The sequence below is a fragment of the Doryrhamphus excisus genome, chromosome 12 (genome assembly GCF_030265055.1).
Source record: "Doryrhamphus excisus isolate RoL2022-K1 chromosome 12, RoL_Dexc_1.0, whole genome shotgun sequence".
NCBI lineage: Eukaryota > Metazoa > Chordata > Actinopteri > Syngnathiformes > Syngnathidae > Doryrhamphus > Doryrhamphus excisus.
Window position 1 is genome coordinate 10,763,157 of NC_080477.1, and position 20,585 is coordinate 10,783,741.

Below are 20,585 nucleotides of genomic sequence, written 5' to 3' on the forward strand. Positions count from 1 at the left end.
GAAGAAAGTTCTGCACCTGAGTATTTTCAGCTGCCTCTGTGTGTGTTCGCACGCCTGCCTGCTTTCTGATTTAATTCAGATGAAAGTTGCCGCATTCTGTCAGAGCCTGTGTGACTGGAGCCACTGCAGAGAGAGAGAGAAACCGCACTGTTCTTGTCTCACCTCACGTGTGAGTACAGGATTGGTTAGTTAGCAGCCACAGTCATCATGTAGAGTATTTGACTATGTATATGTTGCTTACATACGGCAAGATCACACATTTTGGCTCCTTTAAAATGTTTCCTCTGTTTTCAGACTTGAGGTGTAATTTCATTTTGGTATAAATGGACGGTGACTAACATGCATTTGTTAGCCAACTAAAATATGCCAAAGGAGCCAAGTCAGTCAATGCATGTTCTAACTGTAACCATGCTGTGTTTGCCACAGGACTGCAATCTATCTGTTGTAGAGAGATACAGGGAGGTCTGAATGACATCGGCATGTGATTTGCATAACTGGCCATGGCACAAGTGCATGCAATTTTAAAAAATGACTAAAATAAAGATAAATCTATTATTATATTAGTTACATTATGCTTTTCTGCTTCATTGACATTCTTTTTATTTCTTTTTATTTTTTATGTTGTTGACATGTAGAATAGTACATAGAATGTAGTATTCTCATTTGGAAGTGAGCCCTGAAAGAAGTTTGGGATGGCACAAAACGCTCTCTTTCAAAAAGTGTGGTAAAACTGCCCCTTTGTGATGTCACAGAGGGGCGCACTTCTTTATATGGTTCATAGTTAGGAAGCACTTTGACCGTGTGACCAATCACAGCAGAGTGGGCATGTCCAGAGGCGGGCTGAGGGTGGAATAAATTAAAACAAACATTTTGGCAGGAAGCACAAATTTACTGAAATACAGCTGGAATAGGTGCAGATTCCTTTAAAATGTATAAAGTTTTCTGTGCGGGTTATAAGATGCTCTATCGGAGACCCCAACTCATTACAAGGGGTCAAAAAATGAGTACAATAGGTCCCCTTTAATTAATTTTCATTTATCGAGCATCTTTTCAATATGGATATCGCATGTGCCAGCATTGGCAATATTTTGTCCATATATTGTGCAGGCCTTGCGATTTGCCAGCACATAGGAGCACATACATCAGGATGTTAAAGGCGCACTTTAGGTTCCAATATCCAGTATAACTAATTGCCTCAAGATTTCTTTCTAAAATTCCATCCAGCAGATTTAACTTCGAGACATCAACATAAATGAGTAAGCTTATGTTCAATGATTGTGTGAATTTGTCATGATTACCTGATTCTAAATTGTTCTTTCCATTAGTGCAGTATTGAGTAAAAAAAGACAAATGAACATGCCGGTCTGACAGGGTAGGTCTTTTTTGTGTAGAGCATTTACTGAACTCCGTGACGCAAACTAATCCAAATATAATTACCGTGTGTTTCATTTCTTTTTTCATGAAATAAAGACTAATCAATGCATTCTGTGATCCTTTTATATCTAAATCAGTCTCCAATCATGTATGATTCTGTTTAGTCCCCAATCACTGGCACAGTGGTGTGAATGAGTGATAATGTCAATTAGGGGCAGATGGGAGTCTTGCTGCTAGATTTTGCTGTTGAAGCCATTTGACATTTATTTATCGCTTGTTTGGGGGTTTTGGGACCTTACTATTTTGAGATAGAGCACAATGTTGGCAGCTTTGTTTTGTCTTAATAAGAACCCTAAAAGTGGTTGACAGTGTGAGATATGAACATTGACCTGGTGGACCATTTGATGGATCGAGCAAAACCACCATCATCCAGACTTCATCGGTCTTATCTATAAGTCTGTCTGTGGATTATCGACTTTAGCGGCACATCAGCCTGTGCTCGCCACTCAGCTGTAGTGTGTCCTCCGTCCCTAGCCTACTGGTGTCATCTGATAAGGAGAGCTCAGGCACAGATGTGACGCTCTGGTTGCAGCCAAAGACCAAGGTCAGCAGTTTACACAGAGGTGAAAGACGCTCATCTTCGGCCACCAATAAGAATGACGGCTCCCGGTGGGGTTTCCTCTTTCTTTATCTTAAACAGAGGAAGTGGATGCTGTTATCGTTTTATTCAACCCCGGAGAGGTTTAAGGAGGGCTATACAATGAAAGAGCAGGCAGTGTGGTTCACACACTGGCTATGACTAAAGTGAGAGAGGGCGAGCAGAAACAACAGCGACAAAGAATATTCCCATCTGGCATTGCTCTTCACTGAGCTATGACTGAGCTTTGCTATCGGAAACACCTTTTAGTCTGCCTTTGAGTTGGATTGACTTGTTTCACTATTGATTATTTAAGGGTGAGTAGCAAAAATACTTGACCGTGGTCCTGACCATTTAAGGGACCGTATTGACTTTACTGCTTTGAGGTGAATGCTCCTGTTCTGATAATGTGGCTGTCTCAGGTTTGCATGAGTGAGGACAGACCTATGACCTGTGAAATAACAGTAACTTGCAGTCATGAACTTGAGCCGGTGGTGCCAAATATAAAGTAAAGCTCTTGAGTTTTCATTTTCAGTCAAAAAGACTGACGTGTGCATGTTGATGTTATCGATTTAATCTTTAATCAAATCTTTATCTTAACTGTCAGTTGTGCATATCGTCTATTATTATTACTACTGCGGTAAAAGCCCCCCCCTTTTAACCTTTAAGCATTGGCTAACTAACAATCTTCAAGCAATAGTGAACCATTTGAAGCGTGAGCTCTCCATAATGCAGTAACTTTTAATCTCTCCTTTAAACATCTTTTTAAATACCGAATGTACTATGTACACATATTTTATAACACAGCTCCACAGCAAGCAGGAAGTGAAAAAGCATGGGGAAGTGTAGCATGCATGAGGTTATGCATTGAAGGGATTGCATGCACACACACACACAGTTCAGTTCCAAATATTCCAAATTGAATAATAGTTAATGTTGTTGTATTTGTACCTACATTATTTACATGTAAAAGAAAAACATTATTTACTTGGATTGATTGAGTTAACGATGTATTGCTATTTATATGAATTATTCATTTATTGACAAGATTTTTAATATGTGGTGTTTGTGGTGTGAAATTTGTTAACAATGTAAATTCATTCATTCATTCATTTTCTACTGCATTTTCCGGGGGGTGCTGGAGCCTATCCCAGCAGTCTTCGGGCAAGAGGCGGGGTACACCCTGGACTGGTCGCCAGCCAATCACAGGGCACATATAGACAAACAACCATTCACACTCACATTCATACCTATGGACAATTTGGAGTCGCCAATTAACCTAGCATGTTTTTGGAATGTGGGAAGAAACTGCAGTACCCGGAGAAAACCCACGCATGCACGGGGAGAACATGCAAACTCCACACAGAGATGGCGGAGGGTGGAATTGAACCCTGGTCTCCTAGCTGTGAGGTCTGTGCGCTAACCACTTGTCCACCGTGCCGCCCACAATGTAAATTATCACACAAAATTATCTTACAAACTAAAGACAACAGCGTTCCAAGTGTTATGTATAATTTCCAGCCATGACTCCAGTATCCTCCATTTGTAATACACGTTGTTTCTGGATGACTGCAGAGAGAATGGAGCAGAGAGGGCGTCCTGTTCAGGGAAGCGTTGTGTTGAGGAGGCACAGCTCTGGAATATGAGCAGATGCGAGGTGGGTGCGAAAGAATATGGCTAGAGGGAGCAAATGTGGGGGAGTAGAGAGATAGATTATGGCTTATGGCTAATGCTTTGTACCTGTGGTTTAACTTTGTGCTTCAGAGGCTCTTAAAAAGACACCTCGGTGAGGTTGGCTGGCCTTAATAATACCCGTCAAAAGGGTAATACCCTCAGAGATGGGACCACTCAGTGAGTGCATGTAATTGTAGCTACACCTTAGCGGGCTCACAGGAGCGGTGGGATGGTGGATGTTTTGAATGAATCAATGCCAGTGTGCTCAGCAGAGGACGTCAGCAACAGCAGCAGAGTAAGCTGCGTGAGTAGGCAGTCACCATTGAGGAAAGCACAGCAAATCACAGACCTGCAGCTAACATGTTGGGCCAACCAGGACAGTCCTCACAAGTCGATTACAAGAGGCGGCCGGTGTATGGCGTGACATACAGGTGTGTATCTCATCCGCTCTCCTTATATGTAATCGATTGCTATAGCTTTCTAGCTTATGCGCTTCTTATTGCACACCGATAAATGTTACTGTGAGTGCAAGTGACTTAAGTGTGCAGTCTGATGATGTGGCCGAGAGAGGTCTTCACTGCGGTGCCTAATAATAGGCCACTGACCGTTTGTCTGTGTAAGCAGACTTGGGATCATTATGATGCTCATTTGTATTCGTGGTTAATTCGGTGACGTCTATGCAAGTACAGTGGTGGATATGCTGCATTCCTCCCCTCTGCACTGTGTTGAAAAAAGACAAAGGGGATGTTTACATGGACTTGCGTCTCTGTTTTGAGCCCAGCTGCTATGAGAACCAACCTATGTGCACAGATGTATGTATGTATACACTTTAGGGCAGGGGTGTCCAAACCACAAAACCACATAAGTCCACTTACAGAAAAAAAAACAAAGGATGCATGGCGTTACTTTAATATTTGTATATTTTCTAAGGATAAATGTTTGAGTGTGTTGTAAGAAGTGATGTCACATTATTTATTTCTAAGTTTCCCATATGTTAAGATAAGTGACATGCTCTCTATATAAAATGTGAACCTGATGTTGAGATGTGTGTGGCTCATGGATCCGTACACAGTACACTTAATTACGCTTTTTCCACTTTTCTGACCTATAGATAGATTTATGTGCTGGTTATTGTGTGTAGCTGCTCTATAGGAGTCCTCAACTCAATACAAAGGGCCGAAAAATAGGTCCCCTTTAAGCCATCACTTATGTCAGGATGCAAAATGCAGGTAAGTTTGTGAGCTTTGAATCAGTATGTCAGTTAGGACATTTGTTTAAGCTGTGATTTATGTGGCGTGACTGAGCGATGTCTGCTCTAATGTCCACACTGTTCTGATCTTGTGGCCAGCAGTCATTCTACCTCATTTGTATGCTTAGTCCATACAGGTCATGGCTTTGTTAACTGCAACTTTGAGTGGCTGGACTTGAAAAATGACACACCTAAAATTGGCTCATGGGACATTACACCCACGAATAGGCAGGAGGGTGGGAGGCAGCACCAGAGAAAGGAGGCGACCTCTGCTTCACTACTTTTCAAGGGAGACGCCCTATCGGAAAAGACGGTAATGGTGATGCTGAACAGAAGGTTGGGGTATTTAAAAAGGGGAGTACATTCTCTGCTTATTAAGACTGTGACCTTTTAAAAAATCTCCAGATTATGATCAACTGTAAATCACTCCTCTACTGCATGTGCGTGTGTGCAAGGAAATTCCAGTGAAAGGACTGCTTAGATAATACATTTCTTCTGTTGGTAACACTGAGGTTTAGGGTGGTGTGTCATTAAACCTTCCACCACTTACCTGACTTAATGAGCCTCGAAAGTGTCTACACCCCACTCTCTGTATTCAAAGATCCAAAAATAGCCATTGAATTCAGTTATCCTCTCTCAGCCAAGTTGAACCTCTCCTAATTTATTTAATTACTCTGGTTAAATTGATTGTGTGAAAGCCTCCCTGTATGTGTGAAAAAACATACTGTATGTAGGTAAACTTCAGCTAAATGGCTCCTAACTTCTTAACTCTTTAAAGACGATAAAACTCCATGGAGGGTTAGTATACTGTATGGCCAAGGAAGAAGTTGCATACATTTACATACATTTACGGATCAGGAGGACAATGTTGAATCTATAATTGTGAAAAAAATTTAATTGATGCTCCTATTAACAATTCAATTCACTATTTAATGAAGTCGCCGAGAGTCACCAACTGTGTGGTCGGATGTGGAGAGGAAGCAATTAACCAATGGGTTCTCCAATGAAAAACTAGGTTAAAAAACATTGGCATTAACAGCAGTGGTTGGAGGCAAATAAGTTGAACGGCCACAAAATGGCAGTAGCTGCATTTGAAGAATAGTTAATGCTGAATTGTGCTAATTTTTAACCCTTTGTATTTAGTTGTGGACGATAGAGCAGCGACACGTGATAACCCACACAGAAAGCTTTGTAGATCTTCCAGAATCTGCACCTACTCCAGCTGTATTTCCTTGGCGTTCCGAAATGGTTTATTTTAATAAATTCCACCCACCGCCCACCTCTGTGTACGTGCAGTCCGCTGTGAATGGTCACACTCTCAAGTGCTCCCGAGGACTTCCAGACTATTGCTGAAAACCACTTTCTAACATTGTCGGTTTCGGAGTCGATAATAAATGAATAAATCTTTTGCAAAGCTACCTGAGGACAAGAAAATTAACAAATGAATGGCACTGCATTGGCTTCAACTTGTGATGCTATTTGCCCAAATCTAGATTAAAACTCAATTACTTGATTTGATTTGAATGATTTGCATAATTAATAATGTTTATTAGTATTCTTTATGGTGTGCTTTAGCATCATTTGAAACACCTCACTACTGCCATCTGGCTTCCCAGAGCATCTGCAGTAATTGCTACATTGTATTTTAGAGATGTACTTATGTTTATGTGGAAACATAAAAATTTGTATTAATAGGATTGTCCAAGGAGATTTTGTATGTTTGCTAGTGATGACGCCGAATCTGATTATCTGTCCCTCTTTTTTGCCAAAGATTAAATTAATATATGTCAGAAATATGTAATGTATCTCTCACAAATATAAAGTACATATACATACACTCTTTCTACAGAGGAATGTGAGGAATGCTACATTTCTGGTAGAATACACAAAAGTACCACAGTTGTTTATCATTAGATGCACATCTCCTAACAGTGAAATGTGCTGTGCTTGAGGTAACTGACTTTAATTAGTTTTGTGTCAAAGTTCGGAAGCGGGGTAATGATGCACCAAAATGAGAAAACACGAGGTCAAACAGAGTATTTTTGTATCTTTTTTTTCAATTTGTTTTGGATATTGAGGGATTACATAGATAAGAGATCAGAAAGATAATCTGACCATGAACATATGCAATTTGTGTCAGTGAATGAGCGTGCAAGCTGACTGGAGTGTGTACGTAGAATAAGAGTATTTGGTAGAATCAGACAGGGGCATGTTGCAGACCAGTGTGTATAACAGTAGTAGTAGTAGTAGTTGTAGTAGCTGTATGAAATGGTAAACCATAGTAAACACTCAAAATAGAAATAATGCACTCCAGGCTGAAAATGTTGCCAAATGAGTCATGGAAAAAAAATTATTAGACCTTCCTTGTTTCTTCACTTTATTTGTTCACTTTAATGCTGGATACAACCAACTGTACTTTTGTTTGGACAGATATAATGATGATAACATAAATAACTAAATACAGAGGGCCGGAAAATGAGCACAAATTCCAGCATCAAGTCTATATTTTGTGGAACACACTTTGAATACATTATTGTAGGATATCTGAAAATTATTTGAAATGAAGATTTTAATTCATATTGTCTTGGTAGTCTTCAAAAGATGAGAAGTAGCAGTATATTGTCTGATGCCTGCTGTTTAGTTTTTTTATGTACACCTCAGCTGACTCCTTATTGTTTCCCAAACTCAAGCTTCATACTTGAGTTTTTTATTCTGCTGACAGTGCAGTGATTGTTTGCTGTTTAAGCCTCCTACACATTGGTGGGGTTCTTCTGAAAGGATTGAAGAGTGAGTCGTTCAAATTCAAATGAATTACCGCTTGAATGTATTTCATAAGGTAATAAAACATACTCATCACCATGTCAAACATCATGCTCCCCGTCACTCTGCACGTTGGGCACAGTTTTCTTATAAGAACCAATTTCAAATGGCCTTGGTGTGATTAATGACAGTGTAGTCATAAGTGTTTTATAAGTATCACAAAGGGTCCTTTCTGAATGTGATTTGTGTACCTTCAAATATAGTTACTTCACATAACACCCCTCCCTTCCTTTCTGCTTGCCCTCAGCTTATTGTGTTCAAGTCCGCTGTGTATTTCCTGCTGGAAATACACAGCTTTACCCTTCCCCAATGTATTGCATCCCCTTCTGTCCTACATTGCACGGCTAAGCGATTAGCTGTGTTTGGCTTTGCGATATGCTTGGACTGTTTAGCATCAAGAGATGCTCTGGATCTGAGTTTTTTTTTTTTTTTTGCCCACACACAAAATGAAACATAATAGGCAAATTCAACAAACTGAATCATTATTGCTTCCCAAATTAATGCTTTTCCAAAGTACAGAGATTATACACTAGCAAATTCACCTAAAGTGCAGAGGAGGACTTGGGTCCCTTAAGAGTAATGTATTTTGTCTATTAAAAGTCTCATGTATATATGACGAGAGGTCACGTAACACATCCATCAGGTGCTCTGCATTGTTCATTGGGTCTATTTTTCTCATCAACCCCTATCTGCAATTTGGAGTGTGCTGTCACATCCCATTTACAACCTCATTTTTTCAGTTGGAAGTGTCGCTGTGAGGGGATGACGAACCCTCCCCAAAGGCAGATTAATCTTAATTTTGATCAATACCAAATTGCAGCCCTTCATTGGTACTAACCTTTTTTTTTTACCTCTGTTGGAAGCTGCTTTTTCTAACATTCCAAAAATATAGATGCTAGACTAATTGGAACCTCTGTGTGAATGTGAGCCTGAATTGTTGTTTGTTTGTACGTGCCGTGCAAATTGGCTGGCAACTAGTCCAGGGTGTATGGTGCCTCTTGCAGGAAGTCAGCTGGGATAGGCTCCAGCATACCTCCAAGACCCTAATGAGGATAAGCGGCATTAAAAATGGATGGATGGATATTTGTCATACGTAAATTTTTCAAATCATTGAACACATTTTAAAATTAATCATTGACAACACAATAGCAACATTACTGACATTTTGAACACAAAGTACAGTTTTTAAATGAAACATTGTATGATTAAGGGAGAAAAAAATCCAAACCTACATGGCTCTGTGGGGAAAAAGTGATTTCGCCCTAAATCTAATAACTAATAATAGAGGGGCAATTGCTTTTTACATGTAGGGCCATGTAGGTTTGCATTTTTCCACAGTACTGTATGTGAAACCCCTGCCCCTGCCTCCCAGAGTCAGCTGGAATAGGCTCCAGCATACCCCCCGCAACCCTTGTGAGGAAAAAGCGGTAGAAAATGAATGAATGAATGAATGAATACCCCCCCAAACACTCGTGAGGATAAGCGGTATAGAAAATGGATGGATGTCTGTGAAAATTGTGAAAATTGTGAACGTTATTGTTATGTCGATGATCAGCCCTGACATGTGATATGGTTCTTTGCAGAGGTTTACCTTTAGTGGACAAAAAACCTTTGGGAAATCTATCCTTCGGTGGTGTGCCATGTATTGTAGTTAGTGTAAATACTAAGCAATACACTAGTAGTACACCATTGCTGCTGTCATCCACACTATTTCACTGTGATGATATCCTCTCATTCAAGTGCCATTCACCTACACCACATTCTGACCTATACAATATGTCACAGATGAATGCTATACATACTTTAACAAGTGCGCAGCCTCCATAGGTGAAAAGCCAACCTATTACTGCTAATTAACTTGGGATTTCCCGAGGCCAGTGACATGTTCGTGAGCTCGTCATCTGAGACGGGCCAGGACCTTTTTATGAAGCTTGACGTGCATGCTGTGTAAAATTGTCTGTCTCTGTTGTCTGTCAGAACAAGGTGCCCTTGAACCTCTGCTTATTTCTCTCTGAAGTACTGATCTCAGTTCAGAGGAATGGTGGGGAAGAAAGACACCAGGGTTGGCAAGAAGAGGCATGTTGGTTTTCATAATTAAGTGTCCACGTAATGGAAATTTGTAAAGTTATGTTGTATTACATTTAAACTGGCCTATTGCCCCATTCCCCATCCTCATTGCACCTTAATAACCTCAGTGTGCATGCACAAATAGCCGCAGTAGCATGTTAGAGAAAAGCACATACTGTGTTTGGAAACTATAAATATAATTAAAAGTTCTATTGGAAATAGGAGCATTGAATTTTAACTTGGCTATAAAAATCCCAATGGTAAGAAATTACTGTGTGTATGCAGAGTGTTTGGTCACTTTACAACTCTTTATGAAAAGTAAGCAGTCAGTTAGCTGCCTTGCTTGTGTTTCTGATTGCTGGTGTTTTTGAATGCACCGCTGGGACAATAGATTGTGATGTGTCAGAACTGTGCGTGTGTGCCTTGCATGTTAATGAAGTGTTAGCCTAGACTGCTCTTTCAGATTGTGCCCAACCTTCTGACTGTTAAGACACAGGCACTCGTGTGTTTGCGTTTTTTTTTGTGTGTGAGGCTTTTGTGTGTTTGTCCACGTTTTTTTGTTCTGGAGTGATTTGCTGGTTGCCAAGGAGCTTATATTTTCCTTTAATGTTGTATTGACGTTGTCTTTGATTGCATACATCAGCAAACATACGGCTGCAAGTTGTAATGGCTGCAGCCCACTCTCTGTACTAGAGTAGTAAAGGCGATAATGATAGTTGTGAATGACAATGACGAGGAAAGACCAGTCAGCGCTGTGGCACATGTTTGATTTGCACACTGAAAGGCAGCAGAATCAGCCATTAAACTGAGCCAGGCTGCTGTGCTCTGCTATGAAACTGATAAAGGTCGGTCAACCTGTGCAAATCATGCTGCAGAATGCTTATCTGCTTAATGGCTTGCAGAAAGACAGTGTGCACTGTTATTAAGGGCTATTTCACTCAGCCTGCTAGTCTGGATGCTGCAGCATGCTCAGGGATTCAGGATCTCTCTCTCTCTCTCTCTCTCTCTCTCTCTCTCTCTCTCCCTCTCTCCCTCTCTCAATGGGTGGGCTGATTGACTTGAATATTGCTGTGGTACGTGCATATCCACTGGTTTATTTTCTCTTATTTAGCATACCATCTGCTTGCTCAAAATTTGTGGGTATTAATCATATTTGTGACACCTCTTTGATATGATCCGCAAAGCATATCAGCAGCTAAACTGCATGAAATGACTTTCGTTGAGCGTCACAACATTGATTTATGCCTAATTGCAAACTACAAGACAAGGACTAACACAATACGATAAGCTATTACAATGATGTTCATGGCTTGTGATGAAGTGACTTACTTTTGATTTACACTTAAAATCTTTTGTCTTTACTCGTTTATGCTATCTATATGCTATTAACAGGAACATGAAACACCATTGAACACATTTGGACTCAACAAATAACAGGTTGCACTGTACTGGTTTAAATTCAAAGGTCAATTTGCTCCACAGAATCATTTTATGGGACATACATTGGAATCTTGGCAACATTAATTCATTCCAGAAGGTCACACTGTAATCGAAATGGACGTCCAACAGAATCGATTTTCCCCATAATAAATAATTCAAAACAGTTTCCTCCGTTCCACTAAGCCAATAATGTTAACACAAGACACAATTTTATAGTTTTGCAATTCTAGTTTTACATGCAAAAAATAATTTGAAATGCATAGAAATGTTGAATAAAAGGTACATATGCATGAGAATTGACCTGTCAAGTCATCATGAGACTTGAAAACTCCCCACACCCTGTCAAGTCAATCAAGAATTGACTGTCAGGCAGCGACTAAAGCAACCCGCTGTACTTGCAAATGTGGGCAAAATTCGGGGATAAGTACCACCTCAGTAAGGATTTTGCAGCATGTAGACACTATGTAGCACTTTTAGTGCAGGAGGAACTTTTGTTGTGTGCGGGGCTGCGTTGGGCTACGGATGACGTGTGATGCATGGGCCCTCTGCAACCACTTCTGACTCTATGTGCACGTTTGTGGTATGTGGATGTCTCGGCACGTTCCCGTTTGGCTGCCCAATGAGCATGCACAGATTGCGTGACCGTGAAAAGCACGTTGTGCGCACTGATTTCAGCAGTGGTCCCAAGCTGCTGGATGACTGCCGGCATTTTGTCTCCTCTCTGGGATGCCGAGAACACAGAAGAGGGGGTCGGCTACATTGGCGGTTCAGAAGGCAGCGGGATATGACTGGGGGGGCACAGTGGAGGTGGGCAAACCTGCTTTTCATTCAGGTTTGCAGTTAATAATGTGAGAAGAGTTGTGGATACCAGCATTTTCTTAATGCTCTGGTAAAACAAGCATATTGTCTTTGTTTGGTTCAAATAAGCTATGAAAATAAAAGTTCATTCATTTTCTATTGCTTATCCTCACAAGGGTTGTGGGTATGCTGGAGCCTATCCCAGCTGTCTTCCGGCGAGAGGCGGGGTACACCCTGGACTGGTCGCCAGTCAATCACGCTAACCACTCGTCCACTGTGCAGCCCACAGTGATTATAAAACGTCCCCAAAATATACCAAACCCTATATGTTTACAACACGTGCCATTCAATATTTACCCAAGCTTATGTTTGTGTCTCCACCAGCATACCAGGATTAGTTTGAAATTCCTTATTAGCATAGATCACAGGTCAATGTGAGGGATAAACCACTTGATACGAGGACCTTGACATGCCCTTTTTACAAGTTTATTTCTGGGTCTTTGCTTTGCATATTGAATTTTTTATTCATATGACGTTCCATGTTAATAAGAACATATCATCTGCTTCACAGTAGACAGCCAAGCCAGTGGATATGGTGTCTGACTGATTTACTATAGTGGTCCCTTTCATTGTGTTTGTCATGTTTATTCACAGAGGAAAAATACTGGTTACACTTTTGAGTAAACAAAATACTGTTAAAAAAGCAACATCTTTATTTCAACTATTTCGATGCCTGAAGCACAGTACAGTACAGGAGTGTACATCCTTCTGGATTCCAGTTCACACATTCATATTGTCTTTGAAAAGTGTTAAGCAAATGTAACACTTTGAAAAGGGGAGTGTAGAATGTAGAAAAATGAAACACAGAGAGGGAGGAGGATCTGATAAGCAGCTGAGGTATTCCCCTGATGGGAGGGACTTGGCACTTTACCATCCCCTCTATAAGTGTTACACTGCACAGTTTGAGCATCACTACATCCTTGGCTTGCTGTGCCTGTCTTGATAATGTTGAAAGAATTCCCAGGAGCTGTGGCATCGCAGGGAAACTAGCAGCTGATTCATGATGACTTTATGTGCGATGTCAGGTGAGTCTTCAAAGTGTGTATTGTGTGGTTGTAGTGGCTATGCTGCTTTGTGTTGTGAAGAGGTTCAGGCTGACGATGTGCATGTTTTGTGAAGGAGTTATAATTTGTGTACTGGTTAAATCCTTGTGTTGGATTGGGATCACATTGTGGTTAAATATGGACCCCTGCGGAAATGTGCAAGTGGGCACAGCAAGGGAGGCAGAAAGGATGTAATTTCTATGCAAGCTGTATACTGTAATTGCTGTAAACTACAATCACAATAATATATGTGTTTTTAAGTTAACACAAATTGAGCATTATTATTATTTTTATAAAGACATACATGTCTTTTATTTGTTATTTTATTTAAAACGTATAATTCATTCAAAAAGAAAAAAAATGCATTTGATCTGATTACATTGTGCAGAGCCGGTGTGTGTACACAAAAACTTTGAACTGCCTTACCTGCAACACACCTTATTTCCAACAGAAGATAGTGGCCTTAAGTCATTGAAATTGGCACTTTAAATGCATGTGTACAATTTGCACTGTGAATGTAAACAGTGCCACATTGAGTGAGTCATTGTGAGTCATTCTACTCTGCTTTTGGAAACAAAAACTCCAGCTGACCCCTTTGGTCAGTGTGGCTTAGATGTATGTAAGGATGTATGTGATTTAAACAGGTGGAGATGGTGCAGAAATATTGTCTCATCTATTTTGTGGTGCATGTCGATGGTTGGCACACCAAGGTGCTTCTAGATTCATTCTTAGCTCTGACTTCTGCGTGTGTGTGGAGTTTCATGTTGCATGTTTCTACCCGTGCTAGCGTGGGTTGACTCCAGGTACTCAGACTTCCTTCCACATTCCAAAAACATATTTGGTTAATCGGAGACTATAGGTGTTAATGGGAATGGTTGTTTCTGTGCCCTGTGACTGGCTGGTGACCAGTCCAGTGTGTACACCGTCTCTCGCACCTCAATCAGCTGGGATAGGCTCCAACTCACACATGACTCTGAAAAGGATAAGCAGGTGTAAATTCATGAATAAGTAATGTATTACTTTGCTAGATGGAACACAAGGACATAAATAGCTTTCGTCTCATAACGTCAAACAATAGCACCTCACTTATACTCCTCTCAGTCACTTATGACAAAAATGGAAAACTTACACACATTTGGGGTGACTGATCCTAATATTTTACAGAGTTCTCCGTCACGAGAAACTAGCCTGCTAACTAGTAAATCAACAACTAAACAAACAAATAATACAATTTGCTTTAGAATTGAAGTTTTTTCGATGCAATGAAAGCACTAGTAATGGGAAACTAAATTCCTCTTAACTGGCTCAGGTTCTTGTGATTCACTCACTGAAGTGAATCGGGTACTTGATTCACTTGAGTCACTCATAACAAAGAAAATGCGAAGGAACGCTCACATGCCCAACAAGTTCAGCAGCCAAGCTGTAGCTGTAAGCACGAGTGAGTCCAGTCTTTGTCAAGTACCCCAGAGTCAATGAAGCTTGACTCTTATAGTCTTGAGTTCCTCCTTGTCCCACAGGGGTTAATTTGTTATTAATCAAGCCTTATTATTTATATTGACTTGTTTTCATTACACAATTTTATGTTGCACAAGGAGTTAATGCAATCTTGGCCAAGGTTTTTGAACTATAAGGGGACCTATTATGCTTTTCCCACTTTTCTGACCTATAAATATAGGTAAAATGTTGTATTCTCGTGTTCAACGATGCCGAAGTTTCAGATAATGAGGTTTGCACATTTGGAAGTGAGCCCTGAAAGAAGTTTGGGATGTCTCAAAACACTCGGTTTCAGAAGGCGTTGCAAAACTGTTTCTTTGTGATGTCACAGAGGAGTAGGGTTTCTTATGGCTGTAGGCCAGATACACTCTCTGCCCTCCCGCAAACTCTGCTTCTCTGTTTACATTGCTAGCAGCAGCTTGTAAAAAGTGTTTCTTTGTGTGTAAGGGAAAGACACATTTGTTTACGCCACCACCAGGCACAAGTGGGTGGAGTTCCTGATTCCCTACCAGCAAAATACAAATATTTTGATCTGTCAAGTATGCTAGTATGCAGCTGGACTAGCCGACAAACTGCTGCTAAAGCCTGATGCCTTTGCAACGTTACTTGGTCGTATGGAAGAGTTAGAAGAGCAAGCAGTAAATAACAATTTGTCAGTGTTCTGTGTTTTGTGTAAGCCATGGAACAAAAGTGGTTGTCTGTGTAGCATTATAGAGTGTGCATACAGGAAGCAGGGTTGATAATGTCCGTTTCCCACCACAATCAGTGGGTAGCTCTACCCAAGTTTTTTTAAACACTGGTAGTCCCGCAAAAAACATTACACATTACAGATGCTGGAGAAAACTTAACGCTAAAATGCTAAAGCTAATTACCATTGAGAGATGTCTTGAAGAAACCTCTTTTCCTGAGAAACTTCGGACTGTCCAGTCTGTACTTCTGGATTGGATTCGGGATCCAACACATATGGCTGTATGTCAAAACCGGATATTTTGAAAGAATAAATTGACGTTTTTTATCAACTTTTATAAAGTTGGGTTCGCAGCTAGCGGCACAAACTATAAGTCTCAAGCACTCGGTATGACCAACTGCAGAGGACTGGGCATGCATGGAGGCGGGCCATGGGTGGAAAAAATTAAAACAGATAATTTTCGTGGGAAGCACAAAATCCAAAGAAATACAGCTAGAAGAGGTGCAGATTCTGGAAGATCTAGAAAGCTTTCTGTGCTGGTTATCATGTGTAGCTTCTCTGTAGGAGTCAATATAAAGGCCTGAAAAATTAGCATAATAGGTCCCCTTTAAGTTGTTGTTTTTTTAATTCTCATGACTACATGGTAGTTTCATAGTAGTCATGGCAGATACAAAATATATCTGTACTAGCTAATCCGCACCAAAAGTTCATTTTGCTCTTTGGGACCCCACTGCCACAAGCATTGAAGAATCTTGCTGCAAACAAATAGATGTTCTGTGCTGCAGTGTTGCCGCACTAACTGGGATGCTGCAAAATTCCGTGACAAATAGTTCAGAAGTAATGTGGCTGAAACAAAAGCCTCAAAGAATGCAGCTTTCTAATTAACAGGGGATGTGCTGGTGGTGCAGTGCTCTACAGTGTGTGTCCAGTGCAGCTCAGCCAATGATGAGTTGGTACCAGGAACAAGCCTGGCCAAATGCCTGTGTGTGTGTCTGGGGGGTTTGGAGGGGGTATGGCAAGTGCTATTGCCAAAGTCCATGTGGTGTTTATATCTGATCTTTTTCTGTGGGCTCAATCCCTTAATATCAGTCCTCTTCAATATATCGTCTGAACTTTTCTGAAATGTCAACTTATAAATCTTTGCTACGTGCTGTTTGTACCACTCAACTTTGCTGCAAAGCCGACCGCAAAGCTATGCAGTCATATTTGGTGTTTACCTATGGTGCACTTGACGATTAAGTGTGTAAACATGCTTATGTTATGCTTATGTTTATTTTGTATTTGTAGCATTGTAAAGCGGTGGGGAATTTGTGTACTTTATTGTTTATGCTGCTTATGTTTGTTGGCATAGAACTGTGTGACTTAAAATATTTGTTTTGGTCCCAATCCATAGTAAAAGGATTTAGGTTTTGTTTAGAGTAACCATGACAGAAGTAATATCTTTACCACTGAGCACTGTGCAAGTCTTTTACTTGATTCTATGACAACATCCAGTACAGTAGTCCCTTGATTATCGCGGTTAATTGGCTTGACGATGATAATTAAATTTCTGCTAAGTATGATTCAGTATTAATATATATATTATATATAGTATAGTATATATAGTATATACATTGAATGTGTTCATAGTTAGAACACAGGAAAACTGTTTGACTTTTTAAATATGATATTTAGACATAGACATAGACTTCCTTTATTGTCATTGCAAAATAACACAGCAGTGAAATTGCCAACGAAATGTTGAATATTTAACCTTGTTAGAGCCGTGTAGACATGAAATAACACCCCTACAGTCACCTTTACACTCCCATTTTTCTTTGTTTACAAGACATTAAATGAAAAGGCTATGGAATCACTACAGGGACGCAAGAGACGGTCGCTGCTTTAAACATAACATGCTACCTAGCTAAGTCAGTAGCCTCCAATTTGTTTATTCTCAAGTTGATCAAGGGTTTCAAATGGAGTGGGGAAGACGCTATTTCATGCGGGACATGCCGGCTGACTTACATACATTGTGAAGGTCATCTAATTTAATGTCATGCCTCATCAATGTAACTAGTGCCAAGTAAGCAAAATACTGCATACAGTATAACTTGTCTTTCAATATTTTGTGACTTATAATATACCATAATCAGCCATGAAACAGTGGTCATTCATTCATTAATTTTCCAAAAAAGATTATAGAATGAGGGAGCAGTGATTGAACCACAATGTAGTGAGAGACGACTGTAATTTATTTATCAAGAAAATGTCAAATATCTCCTTCCGTGTTACTAATTTTCTCAATTTCTTGTCTTGCAGCCACAACCTGAGGTGTACATCATTCCGACACCCTATTACCGGGCAGATTTCACAGGAAAACACAGAATACATGCTTGAGGACAAGTAAGTGGTTTTTGCTATTGCTTTAGACAAAGGGTGTCCAAAATGTTTCCAATGTGTTAGGTGTGAGTTCCTGTGTGTTAATTAAAGTTCCCCTTTAACACATTTCAAAACATTTGTTTATGTTATATTCATTCATTCATTTTCTACCGCTTATCCTCACGAGGGTCGCGGGGGTCCTGGAGCCTATCCCAGATGTCTTCGGCCGAGAGGCAGGGTACACACTGGACTGGTTGCCAGCCAATCACATGGCACATATAGACAAACAACCATTCACACTCACATTCATATCTATGGACAATTTGGAGTCGCCAATTAACCTAACATGTTTTTGGAATGTGGGAGGAAACCGGAGTACCCGGAGAAAACCCACGCATGCACGGGGAGAACATGCAAACACCACACAGAGACGGCCAAGGGTGGGATTGAACTCGGGTCTTCTAGCTGTGAGGTCTGTGCAGCCCTTATGTTATATTATTTTTATTTATTTTTACAATATGTGGAAGGCCAATAAAAAACGAGGTGTGCCCCCAACGTGCCCATCCTCTACCAGGGCTGCACGTTGACCACCCTTGCAGTGGCTGTTTCAAGGATAGTTCAAGGTGATATGATGGGACTTTATAATTTGATTATTTGCAAAGTTTAATAGTCTGTAACAAGCAGAGGAAATACAGTCCTTTCAATTAAGAGTTAATGGAGAAATGAGTATGCTCATAGAACTCTCAGAGGACACAATAACGGATGTATTAATAACTACCATGACATTGACAAGATGGAAGATTACACTTGTGTCAATCACAGACGCCACAGTCTTTTTAGTGATAGGCCTGACTCTAGCATCAGCCACTGATGCAAGATGCATTCAAATGTACCTTTTGTGTCTGTGTACTTTTACTGCGGGAGTTTTCTTCAATGACAGTGAAGTCATAAGGAGGATGAAATTCTAGATGCCTTGAAAAGCCCGATAGTTGTATGTTTTTGTTCCATTATGCAGCCATTCTGTATGAATAAACACACCGCTGGATGGAGCATCATTGTTGTGTGGCAGCTGCTTTTGTTTTATGACATTGTCAGCATGTCATCCTTTGCAAAGCCATCAAAGCTGTGTGACAGCTTTAGAGCACAATTAAAACCAGCAGGTATGTGATCATCCTCAAACCAGCAGGTGAAATATGACGCTTGTGCACGCTTACTAAATGCTGTTTGCCTGAAGCGGCACAAAACTGATGGCGATTCATTTGCCTGGGATTTTTATGGAGACGTATAAAAGTCAAGTGCTGTCCTCACTGGCAATAACATTGTCCTATAATAGTATCAGTTGTATGTCCCTCGTGCAGGAATATGAGCAGGATGTCAGTGAGCAAGGATGCAAGGTCTTCAGAAACACTTCCAGCAAGCCTCTTTTGAACATTCTGTTACTATGACTTAAAGGAAAACTGCACTCAAGCAAGTTTATCCACCTCTGCTGTGTCCCTCCGACCGCATCCGCTGCCTTCTGAAGCACATTTATTTTTGAATGTAGCTCGTTTTAGCCGTAAATACACTTTCACTACACAATTTACTTAAAAAAAAAAAAAGCGCAGTTTGCCCATGTCATGTCAAGTGTCATAAAAAATATCTTACTTATGTAGTTGGAATTGCATGGGTGACTCCATCCAGCCAGTTTGTTACCAATAAATAAATATGCTTTACAATTTGAGACAAGTGTATTTAGTTATATGGCTTACGTTTTGTAGCTTTTTATGCAAGATTTTGCTGAATTAAAATTTTATATTGTCGTACTGTGATACATCTCAAAATTATTGTGATATATGCTAAGGTCCATGTTGCCCAACCAATTTATATGCATTTAATTTGCATGTAAAAGTAGTAGAATTGTAAAAACGTGTTCTGGAATGGAATGGAATGGATTAATAAGAATTAGTTCTTATGAAACAGTTTAATGATACTAACCAATGTTGTACTGCAATATAAGAAATTGATAAATTACCATAGAAATTTAGTGCGTGTGTGGCTGCTGTCATTATGTATGAATTATACAGAAAGAGATGACCAGTGAGGACTGATGCTGTTTCATACATTTCATGTTACACACAGTCATACTTCCCTCAGTCAATACCTACCTCAATCAATCAACCAATCAATTTGGGTTGAAAGACCACCTTTGAGATGATCTATCCCAGAGATCGCTAAACAGCAGGTCTCGTCATACATGTTCTATTGCGTCATGAATGTTGTTTGAATGAACAAACTTCAAAATTGTGCATAAATCTTTAATAGTGCGTCCTCCATGAACAGTGGTCTCAACAGCAAGTGAGAAAAAGTTACTTTTTCTCCTGATTGAAAAGAAGAATCAGTACAGCACCCCGGGGGTCACTCCAAATAATCAAGTTGAAAGCTTATTGCTGAGTAACTTTGAATAAAGTCCCAATTTAATCCCAGTGCTGAATGTGACCCCCAGGGACTTCCCAGCATTTCTCAATCTACAGGAGGAAGCAGGTTTCTCCAGGGTTTCTTCCAGCCGTTGAGGAAAATTTCCCAGGAGACCCCCAAAACAGATCAAGAACAAGGCTGCTTTTCTTCAGACCATGCTTTGCTGTTAGGACTTCCTTATTGATTATCAAACACGATGGCCAAAAAGAGTAACATTTAATATGATCCAATTCCCTTTGATTACAGTAGAAACACATGTCCTGATGCACTAACCAATGTGATATATTGCCCATCTCCAGCACACACACTATAACAAATCTCCTGGGAAACCATTCCAATGACAGTAGTGGTACACACTAGTGAGTGTCACATAAAACAGTCCCCTTCATGTGACAGGAAGCATCCTGCAAAGGATTCATGCAACAG

The 20,585-nt window shown here is 40.2% G+C and overlaps 1 protein-coding gene across 10 annotated transcripts in view; it reads left to right on the plus strand.

Moving 5' to 3' along the window:
• Window positions 1-20,585, plus strand: part of plekha7b (pleckstrin homology domain containing, family A member 7b) — a 67,244-nt gene that overhangs the window by 12,765 nt on the left and 33,894 nt on the right. For all 10 annotated transcript variants that reach the window (XM_058089287.1, XM_058089286.1, XM_058089285.1 and 7 more), the window contains exon 4: window positions 17,646-17,729. In XM_058089287.1, coding sequence (XP_057945270.1) covers window positions 17,646-17,729 — 84 coding nt within the window. The remainder of the gene's footprint in view (window positions 1-17,645; window positions 17,730-20,585) is intronic.